This window comes from Muscardinus avellanarius (genome assembly GCF_963383645.1).
Source record: "Muscardinus avellanarius genome assembly, chromosome: 10".
Lineage (NCBI taxonomy): Eukaryota > Metazoa > Chordata > Mammalia > Rodentia > Gliridae > Muscardinus > Muscardinus avellanarius.
This window is the reverse complement of record NC_137796.1, coordinates 19278756-19300513: the sequence shown is the minus strand read 5'-3', so window position 1 is coordinate 19300513 and position 21758 is coordinate 19278756. Positions and strand designations below refer to the sequence as shown.

The 21758-nt window shown below is 48.4% G+C and overlaps 1 protein-coding gene and 1 pseudogene across 2 annotated transcripts; one reads left to right on the top strand and one right to left on the bottom strand.

The window, feature by feature from the left end:
• Nucleotides 1-2151: 2151 nt before the first annotated feature.
• LOC308269019 (nascent polypeptide-associated complex subunit alpha-like) lies at nt 2152-3502 on the bottom strand (annotated as a pseudogene). The gene is made up of 2 exons: nt 3165-3502; nt 2152-2452 (listed from the first exon to the last, which is right to left on the bottom strand). The product of its transcript is annotated as a nascent polypeptide-associated complex subunit alpha-like (transcript).
• Nucleotides 3503-4668: 1166 nt separating this feature from the next.
• On the top strand, nt 4669-16217 carry LOC308268359 (pyrethroid hydrolase Ces2e-like; the record flags this gene model as incomplete). Its single annotated transcript, XM_080703505.1, has 13 exons — nt 4669-4754; nt 6040-6206; nt 7167-7371; nt 8353-8494; nt 10493-10626; nt 10706-10964; nt 11356-11454; nt 11967-12107; nt 12221-12301; nt 12524-12668; nt 13089-13226; nt 15541-15613; nt 16031-16217. 13 exons carry the CDS (start codon nt 4669-4671, stop codon nt 16215-16217), a joined length of 1857 nt encoding a protein of 618 aa, XP_080559631.1.
• Between the last annotated feature and the right edge of the window lie 5541 nt (nt 16218-21758).

Genomic DNA, 21758 nt, shown 5'->3' with positions numbered 1-21758 from the left:
CCTGGTTCTAGGAACAGCCAGACTCAGTTGCTCATGGGTGGTGGGTGCTGGCCTTGGTGGTCAGGGTTGGAATATTACCCCCTTGTGATTTTTTCTTATGTTTGGTAACTGCTACTTAGACTGAGACAGACTGACCTGCATTATCATGGTGCAGCCGTGCTTATGAGACCCACATAGCTGTAGTTGTGAAACCCACCAGGGCCCCATGTACCCTCTGACCTAACAACTATGACCATAGATGTGTACATATCTGAAAGCTAAATATGCCGTGGATTCAGGTTCATCTAAATGTTTTATAAAAAGCTTATAACTTAAAAGTATATCAATTTTTATCTACATACAAGCTAACCAATAGGTGATCTCTGGTATTGTGGAGACTGTTACTCACGATTTTATCAATCAATTGGAGTGGAATTTACACTCTAGTACAGTTGGCAATCCCTTTCACCCTGGCATTTCAAATTCCACGTGAGTCATTAGACTCCTGCATTTATGTTGATTTGATTGGGTTTTCAAAGGGAGGTACCAACTTAAGGCTAAAAATCAATTCGCTACGTGGTTTACACCAATATTACTTTGGAGGTTCACCACTAATAAAGAGGTAGACTGGATGAATGATATATTACAATCAAACGAGGTTTGTCAACCACACCCTAGATGTCGTACAAGAAATAAACAGTTAGATGCTACTAACAAAATAATTGGAGAAAATAGACTAGCCTTAAATATGATCGTAGGGGAAAAAAAAGTTATGGGCCATAAAGAGGCAATCAATGTTACACTTATATCCCAAACAATATTGCAACAGATGGCAATATACATATTGGAACCCAAGGATATTCTACCTCTGAGCTACACCCCCATACCCAATTTTTAATTCTTTATTTTGAAACAAGATCTCACTAAGTTGCAGAAGGCCTCACTAAGTAGTTGAGGCTGTCCATGAACCATGATTCTCCTGTCTCAGCCTCCCAAATGTACCAGTATTGGGAAATGGCTTCAGAATGTATTTAAAATATATTAATGTGCTAGTATTGAGAAAGGGCTTCAAAATGTTTTTGAAAATAACTTTGATATTGAAAGCCAGAAGGTTCGGGAATGGACCCTGCAGAGTTCCAAGGGTGATTAGCAAGAGAATAGAGGAAGCCCAGGGTCTTTTATGTTTCTAAGATAAGCTAAGATTTCCCAAGGATGTAGGGGGATGCCATGAACCTCCAAGAGATCCCAGACTCAGATCATCAATTAACACATTTTGGGGTGTACTCAAAGGCTTGGGGTCTGTACAGGAGACAGGGCAGACCTACAGGAAGGAATCCTCACATCAAAAGACCTGCCCTGGAGAAGGGGCAGATCTAGTCAGGTCAGAAGACTTGGTATAAAGCTATTCTGTGTCCAAATCCTCCGGTGACTTCTTTTCAAGTCAGCCCACTATGTCACTGTCTATGGTGTACTGCTTTAATCTAAGTTATGTCCTATCTTTCCATTTTTGTAATAATAAAATTGCTTAAGCCTGCAGCAAACAGAGTTCAGGCTATTCTTTTCTAAGATAGTTCAGAACAAGAACCCGCAGCTACATCTCTCACTGTTACAGTTTGGGAGCCCAACAGGGCCTCCCATGACAGTTCTGGGCACCGTAACATCAAATGCTGGGATTGCAAGCATGGGCCACCACGCCTGGCAACAGATGGCACTGTAACAGAAGCCTGTGAAGTTTGTCTGCATTAGCAGCTGAGCTGGTCAAAAGCTCAAGGATAGATGATCCTTTCTCCAGCCGGATGGAACTATGGTTTGGAAAACAAGGAGAAATAATCACTCCGGTCATAATATTTCTGATAGTATTTGGAATAATGATCCTACTAGGATGTGGTAGAATCCTCTGTATTAGAGACATCCTCCCTAGACAGACAGAGACAGTTCTAACCAAACACCTTTGAGAGTAAGAGTCACCATATGTTAGTAGAATTTGAAGATAAGAGTAATAGTGTATAATAAAATGGGGGGGAGGATTGGGAGAATATATTTGTGTCATTTAAAAAAAAAACCAACAAGAAGCCATAACTTTATTAATGATAGAAACAGTACAAATTTCAAAGCAAGCTTCAGTTACCCTTTTCAAACACCAAAAAAAGGTCGGTCCTTGCTTTCAGATGGTTACATTGTTAATTCCAGAATAGCATTTACAATATCATTACTGTTGTTCTTCAGGGCTCGGAAGCCTTTGCTCTGGACACATTTGCTTGTGACATAACCTGTTCTATGTCCTTAACTTCCACACCTGTTTTTTCAACCTCTTCCTCTTCACTCACCTTTTGTACTGTTGGAGTCTGTGTGTTTTCCTGAATGTTTGAGACAGCTTCACCTTGAACTTTGAATTTCTCAGCAGCTGCTAATTGTGCTTGCTGAGACAAATCCTCAATCTTGGCTTCCCCCAAAACGGTGTAAGTATCTGAAGCTGGGCACTTGTAGATGTTACGGTTTGAGATTTTGGGGAAACTGTCCCCGAGGACCCCGTTTAGGGTTCCGGACACAATTTCCCTCAAAACACACACACACACACACACAAACCAAAACAGAAAAACCAAGGGTCCTGAGCTAACGGTAAATACACATTAGCCTGGACTCTTGCTGAAGATTTAAAGAAGTTTATTAAAAAGATAGAAATTCAGAAGACAGTTACAGCCTCATGTACCCAAGGGTAACATGAGGGGGTGGTTCGAATGAATTCACCAAGACAACATGTGGAGCTTTTTTATAGGCCACCTGACCAGATCTGGGCAGGTCCTTTGATGTGTGGATGTGCTGCCCTATCTCTAGCCCAGGTATCTGCTTTGTCTCCATCCCAGCCAGATCCGCCCCCTCTGAGGCAGGAACGGGCAGCTCTGTCTCCTGCACAGACACCCACACCTTTTGTTATGTTCCAAAATGTGTTAAGTTGCTTCTCTGGAATCTGGGATTTTCTCCCATCCTTGAGGAACCTTGCCTCCCTTTAGAAATGTAAAAAGACCCTAGGCTTCTTCTATTCTTTTGCTAATTATCCATGGAGAAATCTGCTAGCCCTCTCCCCACAGCTCCTGGCTTTCTTCACTACCGAAGATATATTTCTAAAATTAGAAATCTTTCCCAATACTGGTGCATTAATACATTTTGAAACCTCTTCCCAATACTGGTACAGTAGATATCTGATCTTGTGATGACAAACAGGATATTCTTAGATTTCCGGATAGTGACTCCAGTGACCCCTATAACCTGTTGAAGACCCAGTTTTGACAGGGCCTTTTGTGCCTTCACTCCTACTCTGTTTTGCTTCACTGACTGGTTCTTCATCGATTTCAGCTGCTGCTGCCAGCTGAGCTTGTTGTAAGGCTGTTTGGGTGGAATCTTGTTCCTAAGGCTCTGGTACTGATTCATCACTGTCAGATTCTGTTCCGGACCCTGTCTTAGCCTGGGGCTGTGGCAGCTCCCGCTCTGTAGCAGGGACGGTTTCCGTGGCTTCACAGGGCATTTCGAGCAGAGATCGCAGGACCAAGATGGCGGCAGAAAGAGAGCGAGCCTATTTGTGTCTTTTCGGTCAAATGAGTAGTTTAAACTTGAACCACCAGTTTGTAATCTGATAGTGATGAGGTGGAATAAAAGAAATAAAATTTTAGCTAGAAAGAAGATGCATTGGGAAAGGAAGGAAGATAGGGTTTTAAAATGTGAAATCTTCAGTAGAGCTTGGTTAGTCTTAAAAAGCCAGGCCCACAATTTTAAATCAAAATGGACTGGCTGAGGAAATTCCTGAGGTGGTTAAACCTGAACTTCACCTTTTGTGAAAGTTCTGCTCACCTGGAGGGATATCCTCAATAAGGTTATACTTTTTGTTAAAAGAGTCGCATACCCAGGCTTCATGTGTCTCCTCCCTGGAATTCTACGCAAAATGAATTCTCACCTTTTGTGAACCAGGAAGCTTTATATTTTTGTTTTGTTTTCTTTTGGCCACTTTGAATCATTTGTGCCATTTTTCTATTTTGGAGCCATTTTTCTTTTTAGAAATAATTTTTATTTTCACTTTTCATTTTGAGCCATTTTGGGCCAGCTCTGGAACAGCGTTTGCACCTCTTGGGCCTCTCCTGCACGGATCTCATGCTTTCAGGATGGCCTGCGTTCCCTCTGAATGTGTATCTTACTTGAATTAAGACCTCTGTCTTTAACTCTGGTGTGTATTGAAAGTCTTTTCACCATGGAAGCCAATAACCCACAAGTTGCATAGCTGGGAGCACCCTTTTTTGCAAAAAAGTAAAATCACCTTGCCAAGCAAATTTCAACGACTTGTCTTTTCATAATACCATGAAAAATTATTTCTAACAAGATGTTTCAGAACCTCCCAGAGAAGCTCCTGGCTGCCCTGAGGCAACGAAGGCTGGGACTTCACTGCCAAGTTCCTGGTGCTGGACCTACAGCCACTGGCCTCCTATCACAGTTCACAGTGGCTAAGTGACTATGAACTCGATCTTGGTCTTGGAGGGGATTGAGATCTGTAGCACCACCACCATCACATGTGCCTTGCAGAAGAACAGCCAGGTGGAGTAGTGAGAGTCCCTGAGAGGCTCTGAGAACATGGGCTATTAGAGGTAAAGGGCTGTTGAAGGGCACTCAGTTTATTGTGAGTCTGCACAGCTATGTGAGCAAATGGACAGCTATGGCGGCTTCCACTACTTTGTAGTGGAATTCTACTATACATTCCAAGTACCTCAAAGGATTCAGAGACTGCTAAGGTATTTCACAGGTAAGATTTTGTCCTCTCTGTATCTTACATTTGGAACTAAAATAGTTTTTCTCTCTAGACTAATCATAACTTCTTTGTTGGTTCAAAGTTGTGTACCATATACAGTACAAAATGGCATGGCTGGAGAATTGGCTTATCTGACTTCTGTTCTGTCTTTTCCTGTATTGTTTCAATCCCTAAACATCCATTCATCTTTTCAACAGGCACATTAAGAGGCATAGTAAAGGATATCTTGGCTGAGTTTAAGTGCAAGGAGGCCTGTAAATATTGATTCAGCTTCTCAAATTAATGGAAAAGTATGAAGAAAAGTCCATTGTGTTTGTGTCCTGGCTTGGTCATGACTTCTGTCTGACCAAGTGGTTGTATACCCACACACTGACAGGAGAGCTCATCCACCTTTTCTGTTGTTTTACTAGAGTACTTCTCAGAATAATACAGGAGGTGGGGTAGGGATGGGCCTCTTGCTTCACCAGAATTATTTAAGGAGACTATGTCAGTATAGGTGTACAAAAACTGGAGATGGTGGTGGGTGCACACCTGTATTCTGTTTCCCAAGAACTCAAGAACTGAGACAAGAGGATCACTCAGAAACTTTGTGAGGCTCTAGGAAACTTAGTAAGAATCTGTTTCATAATACACAAAACAGGGCTGAGTGTGTCTCAGACATAGAATGCCTCTGGGTTCACAACCAGTTTTAAAAAATAATAAGTGCTGAAATAGTAATGTTTTTACTTGTAAACACACTTGGGGCTTGAAAGCAGGCACACACTTACCCTTTCTACAGTTCTTACAGCACCCCTTGCCAAAAACTACAAAGAGAGATGCAGTTATCTCAGGGAGAGGAAGAGAGACAGACAGAAAGAGGAAGAGAGAGACGGGATGAAGGGTACAGAGACCTCCCTGCCGATGCTCAAGCAGTAGCCTTCACCCATCAGAGGGCTTTCCATTTCTCCATCCCTGGATCTCCTCTGAGCCGCCCTCCCCCTTTCTCCAGCTGCAGCCTCTGCTGCCTCCTCTGGACCTGAGCCCTCCTGGGCTTCCTGGCTGCAGGTCACTGACTTAGTGACTCCAGAACTGAGGAGCAGTTCCTGAGATTCTTGGAGCAGCTGCTGAGGCCTGGTGGCCCTTGGGAGGAGCTGAGGGCGGGCACAGGGGAAGTCACCCTGCCCTTCCTGCTGCACACTGCTCTGCCCTCTGCCTGCCCAGATCTGGGCTGCTCTCCAGCAGCACATACCTGGCCAGGCTCCACCCTCTGCTCCTCTACTCCCTGCCAGGTCCAAACTCCAGCCTGGGACAGACTCTGCTGCAAGCTACTTCTTGGTGAAGCTCAGCACTTTGCTGCAGAAACAAACCTGCGAGGCAACCATGCAGCTGGACCTACGACGTGAGATGCTGTGCGCAGCGGCCTGGGGGCTCCTGCTTCTCCTCGTCCAGGCCCAGGGTGAGGCTCCCGTGGGGCTACAAGGGGACATGGACGAGGGTGGGATCTGCAAGCTTGTGAGACTGGGAGAGAGAAGGTAACAGAGAGAGAGAGAAAATGGTAGAGATGTCAGAGAAAACGTGTGCCCACCCCACATACCCTCAAACCTAGAAAGAGCTCAACCCCAGACTCCAGGAAGAGTTCGGCTCCCAGGAGACATACAACACCGAGGGGCGAGCTGCATGTGAGGGGCTCTGAGGAGCGTGGACGGGCAGGTCAGCACCCTCCTGGCAGAGGGGCAGGAGCTGGGACATTTCCCTTGTGTATGAGGATTCAAATAGGACCATCCCACTGCCATTTGTCTCCTACTATGACCATTTTGTACAGAGCAGCCATTGACAAGCCCCAGGGAAGGTACCAGCTCTAGGATACAGAGCCACCAGCACCACTTCCCAAAGCTGAGCTGAGAGCCCGCTGGGCCCCTCACCCCACACCCCAGCTGGGGCACAGGCATGACTTGGCATTAGGGCAAAGGTGATAGTGCTCTGTGCTGCAAGGAGGCTGAGGAACCTTCCCAGGGTGCGCCAGGCTGAGGTGTGTCTGCAGCCCTTGATTCCTCTCAGCCCACAAGATCCTAGGGAGGAACCTGAACACCAGCCACCCGGTCCCAACCTCATCTCCCCAGAAGGACTCCACACTCCCCTCCTTCGAGAGATCACCCTGCCAGGCTCCTCCCTGGCTTACCTTGCCCAGGCTCTTGAGGACCCAAGACCCACCAGGCAGTGGCCAGGAAGGACAGCAGGGCACTGGAGGCGGTGGTGGAGGAGGGAGAGGGCGACAGCAGGGAGAGTGTGAGGCCATCGTTGCAGGCCAGGGTCCCCCACAAGGCCCAGCTGAGGAGCCTAAGGAGGCAGCAGCTCCCACGGTGTGGAGGACGGCCACTGGACACACCCCAGCCCCAACTGCATCTCTCTCCCGCAGGCCAGGACTCGGCCAGCCCCATCCGGAACACGTACACTGGGCAGGTGCGTGGCAGCCTCGTCCACGTGGAGGGCACCGGTGTGGGGGTGCACACCTTCCTGGGAATTCCCTTTGCCAAGCCACCTCTAGGACCGCTGCGGTTTGCACCCCCTGAGCACCCTCAGCCTTGGAGTGGAGTGAGGGATGGGACCACCCACCAGGCCATGTAAGATCTCACAGGTGCCCAGAAATCTCCTGAGCTGAGTTTGAGGGGTGCTCTGAGATTGGGGCCAGGTTCAGTGTCTCTTTCACCAGAACCCCTCTGCAAGGTCTGAGGTGTGGCTCAGTGTTTGAGTGTGTGGTTAGCAACCTTGAAACTTGATTCCTAGAACCTAAATAAAGAAATAAATATGTAAAGAGAATTGCTACACACAGTTTTCCTACATCCCTGAGCATCCTGAGGCAGGAGGGTGCACTATCTTGCGAGGCTTCTAGCTCAGCACCACGTGTCCAGAAGAATTAGCTCTGGGTTCAGAATAGGGGAGCAGAGACACCTATGTTCACAGATTCAAGGTACGCCAAGTATTCTCTGCCACCAGGACAATTGTCTTTGGGAGAGGATCACCTTGGCTCTGAACCCTTAGACCTTGACTCCAGCAAGAGACCCCTGAGGAGGGCAGCAGAGGTGGCTCCTGGGGCCCCACCCTCCCCGTCACTGTGTCCACACACAGGGCCAGGTGCCCTTCTTCGAGGAAAACGTGTGCATACTTACAGCTGGAGACTCTGGGAGGGATGAGGTTCCTGAGAGTCCAGATTCGGGATGTGGGGTCTCACTACCCTTCTAATGGGAACGAAGCTCTGTTCATTCCTGCAGCACCTGTGGGGCACATACCCTGCCCCAGGCCTGATTGGTGAGGGGTAAATGGTGCATGTCAACACATGCAGAATATGGTTCCCATAGAGTCTCTGAACCCCAGCCTCAGGAGGAGGGGGATCCAGGCCTCACCGACCTTGTGGCCTCCCTGGTGGTCTGCGCTCCATCCCAGCCTCCCAGAGCCTGTGTCCTGGAACTTGATGGAGGGCTGGAGAGAAGGATCCTAGAGCAGAGCATCATGGGGCTGGGGGAGGGGCTGGGAGCACACCTGGCCCCAGGCTCTGCCTCTGACAGCTGCACAGGCCTGCAATAACTGTCTTCCACTGTGACCAGGTGTCTGCAAAACACTGACACAATGATTGGAGAAGGTTTCAAGATAATGAATATGCAAATACCTGCCATCTCTATGTCTGAGGACTGTCTGTACCTCAACATCTACACACCAGCCCATGCCCAGGAGGGCTCCAGTCTTCCTGTGAGTGTCAATCTGTAATCAGCTGGAAGTAGAAATCATTTCTTTTAGAAGTAGATCTCAAAGAGTCTGGGGATATAGCTCAGTGATAGAGGGCTTGCCTAGCATGTGTGAACTTTGATCACTAGAATAATGACACAGCAAGCCTGACAGGGACAGTCCAGCCAGGCCCCACCACAGTGAGGACTCTAGAGAGGCCTCTATTACCCGTCCAAGAGGCCTCCTATCCAGACGAGCAGCTGACCCCTGGGCAAGGGGTCACAGAGCCCTGGCTGCTCCCAGAGATCATAGGTCATTGGCCATTGCTAACCCAGGTCTCACTCTACCTCCATGAGCTTAAGAGACCCACTCAGGTGCCCAAGGGACAATAGAGGTGACTCACATGCCTGAAAATGAATTATTTGAACATAGAAATCAAATGACACAAATTATTACTATTCTGCTGGAACAATGAGGAAAATATCTCTTTTCTGTTCACTTCATGGGACTTCTAAGAATATTCTTAGGCCATTTCTTAGACTCCAGGTGGGGAGGCCTGCTATTGCAGGTTGAAGTTGGCACCTGACCCATGTCCCAGTTCATGAGGTTCTGTGGAGTTAGGTGCTACAGGCTCCTCAGTTCTGGGCACAATAAATCCAGGCATTGAGTCCTCTCAGGACCGAGATTCTCAGAAAGGTGGGCAAAGGCTTCGGTTGTAGTTCTGCAGAGACTTCTCTACAGTGATTTCCCCCTTTTTATGAAATAAACTCCTTTAAGTTTCTGTTTACGGCGCTAAAAGTGGGGATTCCTCTCCGGGAAAAATCTGAAATGACTGACATGGACAATTGCCTCCTCTCGCGTGCAACTGACCACTTTATTTTAGACACACGATTTTTTTTATATTTCCCTATTTTCCAGTGATTCCCTAGTAGAAAAGTATAAACATCAAAAAACAATAGTGAAATATACATGTAAATTACCAACCCTAAACAAGACAAAAGTAAGGCCTGTGACATCACAGGTCTTTGTGATTGAAATCATTCCCATGACCCTGCAGATGGGTCTTGTGCTTTAAGTCAGCCCCTTTGGCCTTGCCTTGGCCTTGCAGCTGCAGAGGCTTTTAGTAGGCAAATTCCAGAAGAATAAAAGTCACACCCAAAATCACTTGAAGAATTCAGTTTTTAAGAGTTTTCTTTAACCCTTTCAGAACCTTTTATTCCTAGGGCTTAGTCCAATGTCCTTCTCTATCTAGCAACCTCCTTTGAGCTGAATGGGGACGAAGTCGTAGATTCCAGCTTTCATACATGTAGTTGGCATAGGGAAATCCGTGTCGTGTACATTTATGATGATTTAGAGGATTTCGATGAATGTCTGCCGGATTTTGTCTGCAATACCATCTGCTGTCTGAACACTTCATCCTATTAAACACTTAAAATATATTTTAGCAGACAAGGCCCAAAAAACAACATGAAGTTTTTATTATATTTGTCTTTTGTTCTGTCATAACTATTTTAACCAGGTGGTGTCGCCCTGTCTCCAGGCAGTGCTATTACTAGGTGCAAAGGTCAAGATGATTAGAATGAAGGTCAAAGATAGGGAGGAACATAGCATCCCCTCCCCTACCTAAATTCTTTCACAGTTCCTAGATTACAACTTAAAGTAAGGCAGAGAAAGTCTGAGGGCTCAGACATTTTACTAGGAAATTTATCTTTCACGGACTCAACTTCTTCCACAGTCCTAATTCTTGGGATCCCGTTTTACATCATTGGAGCTATTAGTATAGAATTCTAAGAGTACGGAGTATTTTTGCCAGAGATGACGCTTCTTTCTCAGGGCTTGTTTCCGTGAAGCATTTGCCGATCATACGAGCATTTGTCACACGTGTATATGCCGAGAAAAGATGGTGGCAGTTAGGTCTATGTGGCTAGTTGCAATAGTCAAAGATCTGTCTCTTCTAAAAAGCATCACTGTTAGTAGGGTTTGAATGGCAGCATAATTGTGGCATTGCCTTGGTTTTCCCAGGTCATGGTGTGGATCCATGGTGGTGCTTTGGTCATAGGCTCGGCTCCCATGTTCGATGGCTCCGTTCTGACAGCCACAGAAGACGTGGTGGTGGTCACCATCCAGTACCGCCTGGGTGTCCCAGGCTTCTTCAGGTGAGCCCATAGCTGCTCTGGTCTCTGGGTGCTGAGTAGAGCCAGAGCCCCCAGTGACACTGTCCCCGCCACTTCTCAGCACTGGGGACCAACACGCCACCGGCAACTGGGGCTTCCTGGACCAAGTGGCCGCCCTGCGCTGGGTCCAGCAAAACATCGCCCACTTTGGAGGCAACCCCAACCGCGTCACCATTTTTGGGGAGTCTGCAGGTGGCACTAGCGTGTCCTCACTTGTGGTGTCCCCCATGGCCCGAGGACTCTTCCAGGCTGCCATCATGGAGAGTGGGGTGGCCCTGCTGCCCGACCTCATCACCAGCTCATCTGAGACAGTCTCCACAGTGAGTGTCCTTAACCAGCCGAGCCCAGCCCGCTGCCTGTCCCCTCAGCCTAGAGCCTCTGCTAGTCTGCGGTGGGGACAAGGACAATCCATTTGATTTGGGAATTACTCCCAATATAGAAATTGATGAGAGGCTCCAGGTCAGAATCCATACACCTCTAGTTCCTGGTGGTGGAGTTTGTTCTGGGGCCTGCACAGCTGCACCCTGGGGGCTCCATAGAGGACAGAACCATGTAAGTGGGTAGGATGACCCTGTGGCTGAGGATTCAAAGCATCAGAGAAGGTGGGACAATTTACATCTGCAGCCATCTACAAAATACTCTGAGTTTTTTGCTGGACAAACTCCTTTCCCCATCTGGAAGGTGACCCAGCTCCCACCTGGACCTTTTCAGATGGTGGCCAAGCTGTCTGGCTGTGAGCAGGTGGACTCTGAGGCCTTCGTGGGCTGCCTGCGGGGCAAGAGTGAAGAGGAAATGCTGGCTATCATCAAGGTCGGGCTGAGTGGTCCCAGGTGTGGAGGAAGGGAAGCGGGTTGTCTGTGTGAGGCAGCAGATCTTCACTGGACCAAATCAGTTTCCTCAAACTAAGACTTGCAGCCGGGTGTGGTGGCGCACGATTGTAATCCCCGCCCTTGGGAGGCTGAGACAGGAGGATTGTGCAGGTTCGAAGCCAACCTCAGCTACTTAGTGAGGCTCTCAGCAACTTAGTGAGACCCTGTTTCCAAATAAAATATAAAATGGGTTTGGGAGTATAGCCCAGAGGTAGAAGGCCTCTGGGTTCCACCTCCAGTACCACACAAAAAAAACCAAAAAAACAAAAAAACTAAGACTGTCAACATATCTGCATATCCCTCCATGTCAAAATGAGAGTGTAATGCTAAACCAGGTAGAGTGTCTCTTGATGTTGGTGTGAGCATCAAGGGCTACAGACACATTAAGAAGTGACGCAGGGACATGAGAAGAAGCCTGGACCTTATGTTGACCACTGCCCTGATGCCCCTCAGCCCTTCAAGGTCATTCCTGCTGTGGTGGACGGAGTCTTCCTGCCCAAGCACCCCCAGGAGCTGCTGGCCTCGTCTGATTTTAAACCTGTGCCCAGCATCATTGGTGTCAACAATGATGAGTATGGCTGGATCCTCCCCATGGTGAGGCCTAATTCCATCCCCTAACAAGTTGGGGAGTGGGTCCTGGGGGCCTGGAGTCTTCATAGCTCCAGGTCCACCCCTCCATAACTCAAGATGATCTCTTTACTACCCAGGTCATGGGCTCTGCTGAAATAAGAAAAGAAATGGACAGAAAGACCACACAGGCTATTCTGAAGAGCATGGCAGCACAGATGGTGAGGCTCCTGGGGTCTTGCAGCAGAGAGAGCCCAGCCAGCTACCCTGCCCTGCACCAGCCCCAGGGCAAAGAGCTGCTCTATGTGTGTTTGTGGGAGGGGTCACCCCACAACTGAGAGCTTCCCCCATCCCTGTCCCATCCCAGAACCCTGTCCCACCCTGAGGCCACTGGCTCCTGCCCTGGAGCTGCCTCACCTATTCTCCTTGGTCCCCTGGGCTAGATGCTGCCTGCTGAGGTGGGCGACCTGTTGATGGAGGAATACATGGGGGACAGTGAGGACCCCCACACCCTGCAAGCTGGGTACCGGGAGCTGATGGGGGACTTTCTGTTCGTGATGCCTGCTCTCCGTGTAGCACATTTGCAGCGTGAGTACATCTGTCCCTGTGTCCTGGCTGTCTAGGGGCAGCTCAGGGCTGCGGTCCCAGGCCATGTCTGTGGTGTCCAGGTCCTGACCTATGTCTTTATCGGGCCTCAGGTGCAGACACTTGGCCTTCGATGATCCCTGTAAATCTTCATGGACAGTGTAAGGGACAGACCCCCCCACCCCCCAACCCTACTTGGCAGATGAGGAAACTGAGTTAGTGACACTTATTGATTTGCCTCTGACCTCACAGGGAGGAAGTTCAAGGTCATGATTTGGCCAAAGCCTCCCGGACCCTGCTCCAGCCTGGGCTTCCACCCCTGTCTAGATTCCAGCCAGCCTGTGTCCTTAGTGTCTTAACACAAGGGAGGTACAGTAGAGCTGCAGCGGAGGGGCCACCACATCCCTGCCTGTCCACCCTCAGGATCCCGTGGCCCCGTCTACTTCTACGAGTTCCAGCATGGGCCCAACTTCATCAAGGGCATGAGGCCGCCCAATGTGAGGGCCGACCATGGCGATGAGATTCTCTTCATCTCTGGACTCTTTTTATTTGGCAACAAAGGTGAGTTCTCTTTTTTTGCCCAGGAACTTTGTAGTGGGCACAAGAGGGGACTTTGCCCTCACAGTCCAGATGAGGAAACAGCCTGAGAAAGGGCATGATCAGGTGGTCAGGACCTTATAATGCAAAATGCTATGCCAACAGGTGTGTGTGCCCATGCCTTTAATCCTAGCACTTGGGAGGCTGAGATAGGAGAATCAGTCTCAAAAAGCAATAAAATTTTCATTAACCTGTTTCAAAATAAAAATAAAATAGATCTAGGGGTGTAGCTTGGAGATGGAATGCCTCTGTGTTCAATCCCCAGTGCTAAAACATAAAAATAAAAATAACAACTCCAAACCTGGGCGTGGTGGTGCACGCTTGTAATCCCAGTACTTGGGAGGCTGAGACAGGAGGATCATGGTTCCCGGCCAGCCTCAGCTACCTAGTGAGGGCCTCCGCAACTTAGTAATACCCTGTTTCAAAACAAAGAATAAAATATGGGGCTGAGGGTATAGCTCGGAAGTGGAATGCCCCTGAGTTCAATCCTGAACACCACATAAAATTAATTAATTAATTAAATAAAAAAATAAAATACAAACTCTGCCTGGGTTAGAAACCAGCCCCTTCCCGATAAGTCTGAACTCCCTCCCTCTGTCCACAGCTCAGTCATGGCTTCCAGCCTGGATACAGAAGAGGCTGGTTTTTATTCATTATTTATTTTGTTTTTCTGTACTAGAAATTGAATCAAGAGGCATTTTTCCTCTAAACTATACCCCAAGCCCTTTTTAAATTTTCTTTTGTATTTCATTTGTTTGTTTGGCTGGGATGTAACGTAGGGGAGCTCAACCTGGACTGCACCCCCAGCCTCCCTTGTTCTTATATATTGTTTTCAAACAGGGTCTCTCTAGTCAGCAGGGAGTCTTGCTAGGTTGCTGAGCCTAGTCTTAAAACTGTGATCTTCCTATCTCAGCCTCCCACGTTCTGAGATTACAGGCATGGGCCACCAACCAGCCTTGGGAGAATGTATTAAACGCATAGTCATTCTGTGTGTGATGGTGCATGCCTGTAACCTCAATACCTGGGAAACTGAGGCAAGAGGATTGTAAGTTTGAAGCTAGCCTCAGGAATTTAGCATGACCCTTTATCAAAATTTAAAATAAGTGTTTTTCCAGGCGTGGTGGCGCACGCTTGTAATCCCCGCGCTTGGGAGGCGGAGACAGGAGGATCGTGCTGGTTCGGAGCCAGCCTCTCTGGCTTAAGAGACCCTGTTTCCAAATAAAAAACTATAAAAAAATAGGTCTGGGAGTGTAGCCCGGAGGTAGAAGGGCTTCGAGGAACCCCAGTACCACCAAAAAATAAATAAATAAAATAAAATAAGTGTTTCCTAGAGTGTTAGCACTTCCAGTACTTGGGAAGCTGAGACAGAAGGATCACAGGTTCAAGGACAACTTTGCCCAGTACTGAGACTCTTATGTACCACATAGGACCCTGTTTCAAAATAAAACTAAAAGAAATATAGGACTAGTGTGTCACTCAGAGGTAGAATGCCCTTGGGTTTAGCCACCAGTACCACAGAAATAAATAAATAAATAATACTTTTAAAGGGCTGGGAGAGCCAGGCCTGTTGGCACATGCTTGTAATCTTAGTACTGGGGAGGTTGAGACATGAGGAGGGAAGGTTTGAGGACAGACTCGGTGAGGTCCTCTGAAACTTTATGAGAATTTGTTTCAAAAAACAAAATAAGGCTGGAATGTAGATCAAAATAGAATGTCCCTGAGCTCAATTCCCCTACTACAAAAAAATGAAAAAAAAAAAAAAAAAAAAAGGTTTGGGGTTCTGGACATGGTGGCCCATGCTTGTAATCCCAGTTTGGGAGGCTGAGTAGGGAGAATTGTAGGTTCTATGCCAGACTCTGCAACTTAATGAGGCTCTGAGCCACTTAGGAGACTCGTTTCCAAATAAAAGAAAGAACAGTGCTAGGAGTATAGCTCAGAGGTAGAATGCCCCTGCATTTAATGCCAGCGCCACAAAAAAAGAGAAGTCAGGAGTATATCTTGGAGATAGAATCCCTCTGGGTTCAATCCCAGGTACAAAAAAAGAAAAAACAAAAATAAAATAAAAAAAACAAAAACAGAGATGAGTCCAGGTCCATTCAGCTAGAGGCTGGGATGAGGAAGGCAGCTTGGGCAGGGGAGGGCCTGGCACTCCGTGCTGTAAGGAGGGAAGGGAACCAGGTCTGGGCTCTAGGGTCAGCCTGCACAGGTGGCGAGTGTGGGCATGACTGGGCAGCTGGTGGCTGGCCAGGCCTGGACCTTGCTCCCCTCCTCCCTGCAGTTGAGCTCACTGAGGAGGAGCAGCTGCTGAGCAGGAGGATGATGAAGTACTGGGCCAACTTTGCCAGAGCTGGGTGAGAGGACGCCCCGCTCAGCCTCCCCAGCCGCGGTCCCCGCCATACTCCTTGTCTCCGGTGGCCTCTGGCCTTCCTGTGGGCCTCTTCACACGATGGCAGTGTCCCCAGACGGGACCTCTCAGACACAGTGCCCCTCTTGGGTGCCGGTCACGGCTTCCTTCTCCAGTGCCCTGGAGGGTGGGCCACAGTGCTGTGCCGCCCTCAGAGCCAGAGAGGGAGGACAGAACAGGCCAGGTTGCCCTGACCCCATGGATCATGAGGGGAGACCATTGTTTTCCACACCAGCAAACCACCCTTTATCCCCACAACCCCAGCCCCCTGGCATGACCCAAATTTGGAGGGCAGGGGACTCAGGTCTGGGCTCATCAGGGCTCAGAGTGACCCTGCCCTGCCCCACTGGGGGCATGTGCACAGGAACCCCAACAGCGAGGGCCTGCCCCACTGGCCCGTGTTCGACCAGGACGAGCAGTACCTGCAGCTGGACATCCATCCTGCCGTGGGCCGGGCCCTGAAGGCCCACAGGCTGCAGTTCTGGACCAAGACCCTGCCCCAGAAGATCCGGGAGCTACAGGGGACCAAGGAGAATCACGCGGAGCTGTAGCCACCCTTGTGTCAGGGAGGGCGGTGGGCTGACAGCAGATGGGGTAGACCAGGGGCCCACACACGCCCACCCAGAGCAGGGCTGACCTTCATTCACAAAGCCATAATGGAATTTTTTAATTCTGTTTGTTTGCTTGTTTGTGGTACTAGAGATTGAATCTTGGGCATTCTATCTCTGAGCCCTTTTTCTTTTTTGTTTTAAAACTGGGTCACACTGTGTTGTTGAGACTACCAACAAAACTGTGATCCTTCTGTCTCCTACTTCCACAGACTTCCATGCCTGGCACTACAGCCATGGGCTACTCCCTCACCCCCTGGCTCACCATGTATCTATTTCTATCCCAAAGAGGTAACTGGTCCCACTCTTTGGAGAAGTAGGACTGGGCATGTCCATTGGTCCTGGAGCCTGGGCCAGCTCGGAGCCAGGCAGGTTCCTCGGGTCCTGTGTCCTGGAGCTTGCTCTTACTCTCTGCCAGCATGAGCCCCACACACCTGGTCATGCCACATCTGTGAAGGTGATCACCTGCGGGGTGTGTCCTAGAAGTGGAGCTGGGGAGGTCCAGACTTGTATGGCAGAAGAGAGTGCTGTACCCCAGGGTTTTGACCTCCTACTTTTCAGAATTCCTAGAAACTCCTTGACCACGCCTCACTCGCTATGCGTGTCGCGTGATTAGATTTCCTTCTCAACTAATTTTATTCCTATGCTTTCCTTCTTCCTTTCCAAAAATAAATAATTAAGTGAATAAATAAATACTTTTTCTTGTTTTTTCCCTCGTTGTACAAAGGTTTGAAATTGTGTTCAATCTGCCTCTCTGTTCTCTAAAGCATTTTCTCTCTGTGACTAAGTAACTATGTCCGTTATTCCGTAGACTTTGGGACTCTCCTATATCCCCACCTCTGAACAACTTGCTGTCCTGGGGCCCCCAGTTTTCCAGAGGGGAAATCCCTGTTTCTTTTTCCAGTGAATGTAAGGCTACCACAGGACATAATTGCCTTTTGGGGGAAAGATGAAGATTCCTGCCTTGCCCATTCTGGACAAGGCACAGTCAAGAATAAGGTTCCACCTGGCTGATGGGATTCCAAAAAGAAAGAGATGCTCTTCCAGAGCTCACTGGCTGGTGCACAAGCCTGGCCTGACCTGGGCACAGGAAGACTTTCCTTTCAGGGAACACTACCTGGTGCATATTTTCCCCCGAGTCTTGCTTTCTTTTGTTTTTGTGGTATGGGGATTGAACTCAGGGGCATTATATCTCTGAGCTATACCACCAACCCTATTTTATTTTTAAGTTGGACATAGGGCCTCACTAAGGCACTCAGAGCCCCACTAAATTGCTGAGGCTGGCTTCAAACCTGTGCTCCTCCTGTCTCAGCCTTCCAAGGACTGGGATTATAAGCATGCACTGTCAGGCCTGGTTTCCCTGCCTCTTTAAAACATGCATTGTGTTCCTGCTGCAAGCATGCCTCTGTTTTCCAGTTCCTGAGATGCCCACTAAATTTCTACAATGTGGGCTCGAACAATTGTTTAAATTTTATAGCTATATTAACAACTTTACTGTGTATTTGCGCGTGCGCGTGTGCACGCATGTGTGTGTGTGCGTGTGTGTGTGTGTGCGCGCGTGCCCCTGCAGAGGACTGAAACCTGGGGCCTCGTGCATGCTAGGCAAGTACCACTGAGCTGCATCCCCATCCAGTGTGGAATCGTTCACATGCAGATAAACTAATCTCTTTTAGATTTACAGCTTAATAACTGAGGGAGCGTGTGAGACCCACAGCTACTGTGACATCAAGATGGGAATGTTTCTCTCACTCCAAGTCTTCCCTCCCACCCCTTCGCCCTCCGCTGCCCTGGCCTCTGCTCCTGGAAACCGCCTTCTCTTCTACAGGCTGCCTTGTGCTGGACAGGCTGTGAATGAGATCTGGTGTGGTCTCTGCCACTTCGCCTGACAGTCTTCCGATTCAGACAGTAGTCCTTTCCTACTGCTGGGAACGGCACACGTGTGGATACATGACACCTTATGTATTCGCTAGTTGAGGTGCATCTTTGTGACTTCCATTTTATGGCTGTTTTTTGTTTGTTTGTTTGTTTGATTTTTGCAGTACTGGGGATGGAACTCATGGCCTTTCTGCCTCCAAGCTACACCCCCAACCCTATTTTTTATTCTTTATTTTGAAACAGGGTCTCACTTTGAGTTGCGAAGGGTCTCGCTAAGCAGCTGAGGCTGTCTGAGAACCACGATCCTCCTGTCTCAGCCTCCTGAATGCTGAGATTACAAGAATGTGCCACCACACCCGGCTGATGGCTTTTTTTGTTTTGTTTTTTTGTTTTTGGTGGTACTGGGGGTGGAACCCAGAGGCTTTCTACCTCTGGGCTATACTCCCAGACCTTTTTTATATTTTTTTTGGAAACAGGGTCTCGCTAAGTTGTGATGGCTGTTTTTTAATAAAGCTGTTATAGACATTTTCAGAAATGAGTTTGTGTGGAAATATGTTTTCATTTCTCTTCTGTGAATGCCTGATGGTAGAACTGCCGGGCCAAATGGAGATATGTGTGTGTGTGTGTGTGTGTGTGTGTGTGTGTGTGTGTGTGTTACTGGGATGGAACCCAAGGGCATTCTATCTTCAAGCTATACACTCCCATCCCTCTTTTATTTTATTTATTTATTTTTTGTGGTACTGGGGATGGAATCCAGGGGCATTCTACCTCCGAGCTACACCCTCGGCCCTATTTTTGTATTCTTTATTTTGAAACAGGGTCTGACTGAGTTGCAGAGGGCATAAATAGCTGAGGCTGTCCGCGAACCATGACCTTCCTGTTTCAGCCTCCCAAATGCTGGGATTACAAGTATGCACCACCATGCCCAGCTCAAATGGAGAACTTTTAAGGAAAACACCAAAGAGTCTTCCAAAATGCCTATGCCATCCCGTCCCACCAGCCGTCTATGAGGGTTCTGTTTTCTCCATTGTTGCAGGAGACTCAGTCTCTCCCCTTCAATTTCCCCCTGGTCCCTAAGACAGGATTTCCAGAGGCCAAAATCAGAGACAAGTTCCTTTACTTATTTACCAGTAAATGGCTCAGTTGACAAACTCACAGAACTGAGTCTCAGACAAAGGGCTCACATGATTCTTATACCCTCAGCCTCTAACTTTGGAGAAAGGGGGAGTCAATTTGAAATTTATTATATCTAGCAGAGCGCTTAAGTTACATACCATCCCCCAGCTCTTCCCAGTCTTTTAACGGGCTCTATCTTGTTTACATTAGGACCATGACTCTGGGCTGCCTAAGGAACAGCTCCCTGGAGCTCGCTTATTTTCAGAAGTGTCTGCTCACTTGCTCCTGAGCAGCCAGAGGGAGGGGCTGGAGCTCTCTTACTCTTTCCCATGTTAGGTTTAAACTCCTGACAATATTTCTAAGGCTCTGACTCACCACATCCTCACCACACTTGGTCTCCTGGGTCTTAAAACTGATTATGTTGAGTGGATGTATAGCGGAATGTCATTGTAAATGTTGCCTGGGACTCTGTTTCCACAGGCATCCCAGAACTCCACTAACTTCCCCCCAAACACACAAACATGCACTCACACAGAGACGTGCTCCAGAGAGCTTTCTTTTTTTCTTCCCGTGTGTGTGATATTTCTTTGGTACTGAGTGGCAGGTCACGTGAGGACTCACCCCAGCAGTGGTGGACAACAGCCTCCGCTTCAGGAAGCGGCACCATGTTGTCTGGTCAACATAAGGGAGCTGGTAGCATTACTTGAGCTGAGAGGAGCCGGGGTCTCCCATCCACAGCCCAGCTGTTAGTGAGGTGTGGGGAATAAGGGCAAGAGCACTTGTGGAGACCTGGAGGAGACCAAGGAGAGGAGGCTCTCACTTGACATGGCGGCTCCTCAGACCCAGGTAAACACTGACTGCTCCCTGAAGCCCTGGGGAAGCCAGACAGATAGCGCTGGGCTGAGAGCCTGTGAGGCTGGAGCACAGAGAGCAAGGCCAGTTTCCAGGCACCTTAGGCTGTCTCAGCTGAGCTCTGCAGGACGTCAGGCTGGCCGCGTATTCCCACACCCAGGCGGGCTCTCCTCCATCACACAGGGCTCTGGGTGTTTCAGAACCTCCCAGACAAGCTCCTGGCTGCCCCAAGGCATTGAAGGCTGGGATTTCCCTGACAAGTTCCTGGTGCTGGACCTGCAGCCACTGGCTCCTGCTTCTCCAGTGGGTAAGTGACTGTGAACTCCATCCTGGTCGTGGGGCACGGGGTCCTGCAGCACTGCACCAACACGTGTGTGTGCCAGAGTGCGTGCCAGACCAAGTAGGAAAAGCCCTTGGGTCTGTCAGAGGTGAGGGGCTGTTGAAGGGCACTCAGTTTATTGTGAGTCTGCACAGCTATGTGAGCAAACAGACAACTATGGAGGCTTCTACTACTTTGTAGTGGAATTCTACTATACATTCCAAGTACCTCAAAGGATTCCGAGGCTGCTAAGGTATTTCACTGGTAAGATTCTTTCCTCTCTTTATCTTCCATTTGGAACTTCAATAGTTTTTCTCTCTAGACTAATCATAACTTCTTTGTAAATTGAAAGATGTGTGCCACATCCAATACCAAATGGCATGGCTGGAGAACTGGCTTCTCTGACTTCTGTTGTCTCTCCAATCCCTCTACTCTCTCAGTCCCTAAACATTCATTCATCTTCTCAACAGGCACATTAAGAGGCATTGTAAAGCGTATCTTGGCTGAGTTTAAATGCAAGTGAGACCGTGGGGTAAGTTGAGTCCGCTGACTCCTGGACAGCCTCTCGCCAGAACTGGGGACTGCAGCCCTCCTGTGTGACTCATACTCACTGTTCAAGGAAGAACCAGGAAATGTTCCATAAGTGCCTGTTTTGCAAGGTTGCAGCAAGGCCACAACTGCTAAAGTTTTGCTTCCGTAAACAGCCTGCTTTGTTGCTGAACTGAGGTCCTTCCCTTTCTGGCCTATAAAAGACTCTGCAAAACCAAAGGTCCAGCCCAGCAGTATTCTTAAATGCTGCTTGCCAGCCAGTGGCACCTAGGAACCTGACATGTCTTCATGGGTCACATCGAAACACAAGGACCTGCAAACATTGGTTTAGTTTCTCAAAACCATGGAAAAGTAACAAGAAAAGTTCATGTGTTTGTGTCCTGGCTTGGTCAGGACTTCTGTCTATAAGTGATTGTACAGCCTTACATGCCCAGGAAAGCTTATCCACCTCTCCTGTTGTTTTACTACATCACTTCTCAGAATAATACAGGAGGTGGCGTTGGGGTGGGGCTCTTGTTTCACCAGGATTACTTAAGGAGACTGTGTCAGAATAGGTGTACAAAAGCTGGGCATGGTGGAGCACACGTGTATTCTGAGTTCTTGGGAAGCAGAGACAGGAGGATCACAGGTTCCTGACCAGCCTCAGCAATTTAGTGAGGCTCTATGAAACTTAGTGAGAACCTGTTTCAAATACACAAAACAGGTCTGAGAGTGTCTCTTAGAGACAGAATGCCTCTGGGTTCACTCCCAGTTTACAAAAGGAAGAAGTGCTG